Genomic DNA, 2,054 nt, shown 5'->3' with positions numbered 1-2,054 from the left:
TTACTTTTTCTCTGACAGAAGAAATCGTGCTGTATGATGTGAAAAACATCATGAGACATGTCTATAAAAGGCTACACAACCAAGACAACACAAAGCTCAATGCTTTCCTGAAGTAAGTTTAAGTTTTCCACAGTCTGTAGTCTGTGTTATATGTGCCTGGTTTCACTGCTGCCCGTGGATGGTTTCACCAACAGATTTTATACTAGACTAAAATGTAGAGCCAGTCTCAATGCAAACATGTTTTCTCATCTACGTGCACTTCACTAAGGCTGGTGTGCCAAATGTCTTACATCTTGCAAAGTTGTGTGGCCAGTCCATTTACCATTCCTGTCTGACAAGACAGGATATATTTTCCTATAAAGAAAACGTGTAATATACTGTATTTACTGTAATGTTTTGCCCCTCACCCACCCACCAGCTAATGGAATAAGATGCAGCTACCTGGCTGCCCAATCTAAATTTGAGCATTTATTTTTCTCATTGAGTTTGTGTGGAGTTGTGAAGTGAGAGGGGTCACTGGTTTTTCAAGTGCTTTTTGTCATTCTGTTTTCCCATTTCAAGTTTTTTTTTTTACCATATAATTAATATTACAACACAGAAACATGATGTATTGGTCCTGTAACTTTGTGTTATGACCACCACTTGTGTATTTCTGTTTTTTTTAAATAACATTTTGTGCATTATTATGGCATAGCAGACTGGTCTAAATACTAAAATACTCATAAGCCTCAGCTGCTGTTCCCATGAGTCAGCGGCACAAATCTAAATGGTGATGATCTCAAAACACTGACATTATTGCTGAGAAGACAACCTGGAGCTATAGCTGCTCATTCCTTTTAAAACTGATAAAGAATTTAAAATGACTAATTTACAGTAAGCTTTGAACTGTGTTTTCAGTTTTCCTCAATGCTGCCATGTTTTAAGCCTTGTTTGCTGTTAGCAGCTCATGTGGCAGAGTTTTAATCTTGGTGAGAGGATATTTCTGCCAAAATGCATGTTGCTCTGAGTAGCCTCTTGCATTTCAGCAATTATAAGAAAATGTTAATAAAAAAAAATATTACCACAGCTTTAAATTATGCATGTGAGCAGGTTGTTCAGAGAGGAATATCAAATTTTGAACAATTTTTTGCCAGGTTGTTCAGAGAGGGATATCTGACAAATTTTGAACAATTTTTTCCAAAATTAATCATTTAACCCCCATTTAAACTCTTTGTACAACAGGACTAAAATCAGTGATTTGGAGACAGACAAGAAGGAGCTGGTTGGTGTCTTTGGTAAAACTGGGGCTGGAAAGAGTTCTCTCATAAATGCGATCATTGGAGAGAAGGATCTTTTGCCCTCGGGAACTGTCAGTGCATGTACCTCAGTCATGATTAAAGTGGAGACTAACATGCACAGCCTGAAGTATGAGGCAGAGATTGAATTCATTACTAAAGAGGTAAAATGAGCTGATTATGTTTATGTTGACTTGAAGCTGGCTTGAAAAGTGACAATATACGGTATCCACAGAAATACAGTTTGTTTACTCTACATGCCATTTAATTTAATTATTAAATTCTTTTCCTTTTTAGGAGTGGAGAGATGAGTTGTGGTCCTTGTACCATATTCTTGGGGATAATACAGATCAAGAACAAGATGATGAAGATGAAGATGATGACAAGGACGCTGTTGAAAAGCTGTCAGCATTGTATGGAGAAGATATTGGAAGAGATTGGAAAAACGCATCCCTCAAAATCCTGATGGATGACAAATATTTCAGAGAAATTCCAGAATTTCTCAAATCCAAGCCGAAGATTTTGACCTGTAAATCAGTAAGTAAGATTTTAAAACCTCTTACTTGCATCACTTCATAAAAAGCATTCTTGCCCGTTTGGTAGAGTAGATGATATGGATCTAAGGTTTTCAGCCTAGTCATTCTAGTTTGGTTTAGTTCAACAGTCATTTAACACATGTAAAAGGATAAGGATATGTACTTTTTTAAAACAACAGCTGACTTGATGTAACTGCTCAGTAACTAGAGAAACATTAAATTATCCCTTTATAGGAAAATCACT

General features: G+C 36.4%; 1 protein-coding gene across 1 annotated transcript in view; it reads left to right on the top strand.

The window, feature by feature from the left end:
* LOC109953847 (nuclear GTPase SLIP-GC-like) overlaps positions 1-1,853 on the top strand; it is a 2,862-nt gene extending 1,009 nt beyond the window's left edge. Inside the window, exons 3-5 of the mRNA XM_020589303.1 lie at positions 19-112; positions 1,222-1,438; positions 1,572-1,853. Of these exons, the coding sequence (XP_020444959.1) occupies positions 51-112; positions 1,222-1,438; positions 1,572-1,853 (561 nt within the window). The 5' untranslated portion in view covers positions 19-50. The remainder of the gene's footprint in view (positions 1-18; positions 113-1,221; positions 1,439-1,571) is intronic.
* The last annotated feature ends 201 nt before the right edge of the window (positions 1,854-2,054 follow it).

The sequence above is a fragment of the Monopterus albus genome, unplaced genomic scaffold, assembly GCF_001952655.1.
Source record: "Monopterus albus unplaced genomic scaffold, M_albus_1.0 scaffold1632.1, whole genome shotgun sequence".
Classification (NCBI taxonomy): Eukaryota; Metazoa; Chordata; class Actinopteri; order Synbranchiformes; family Synbranchidae; genus Monopterus; species Monopterus albus.
The sequence above is the reverse complement of the archived record's forward strand: the minus strand, read 5'-3'. Positions and strand labels throughout refer to the sequence as shown.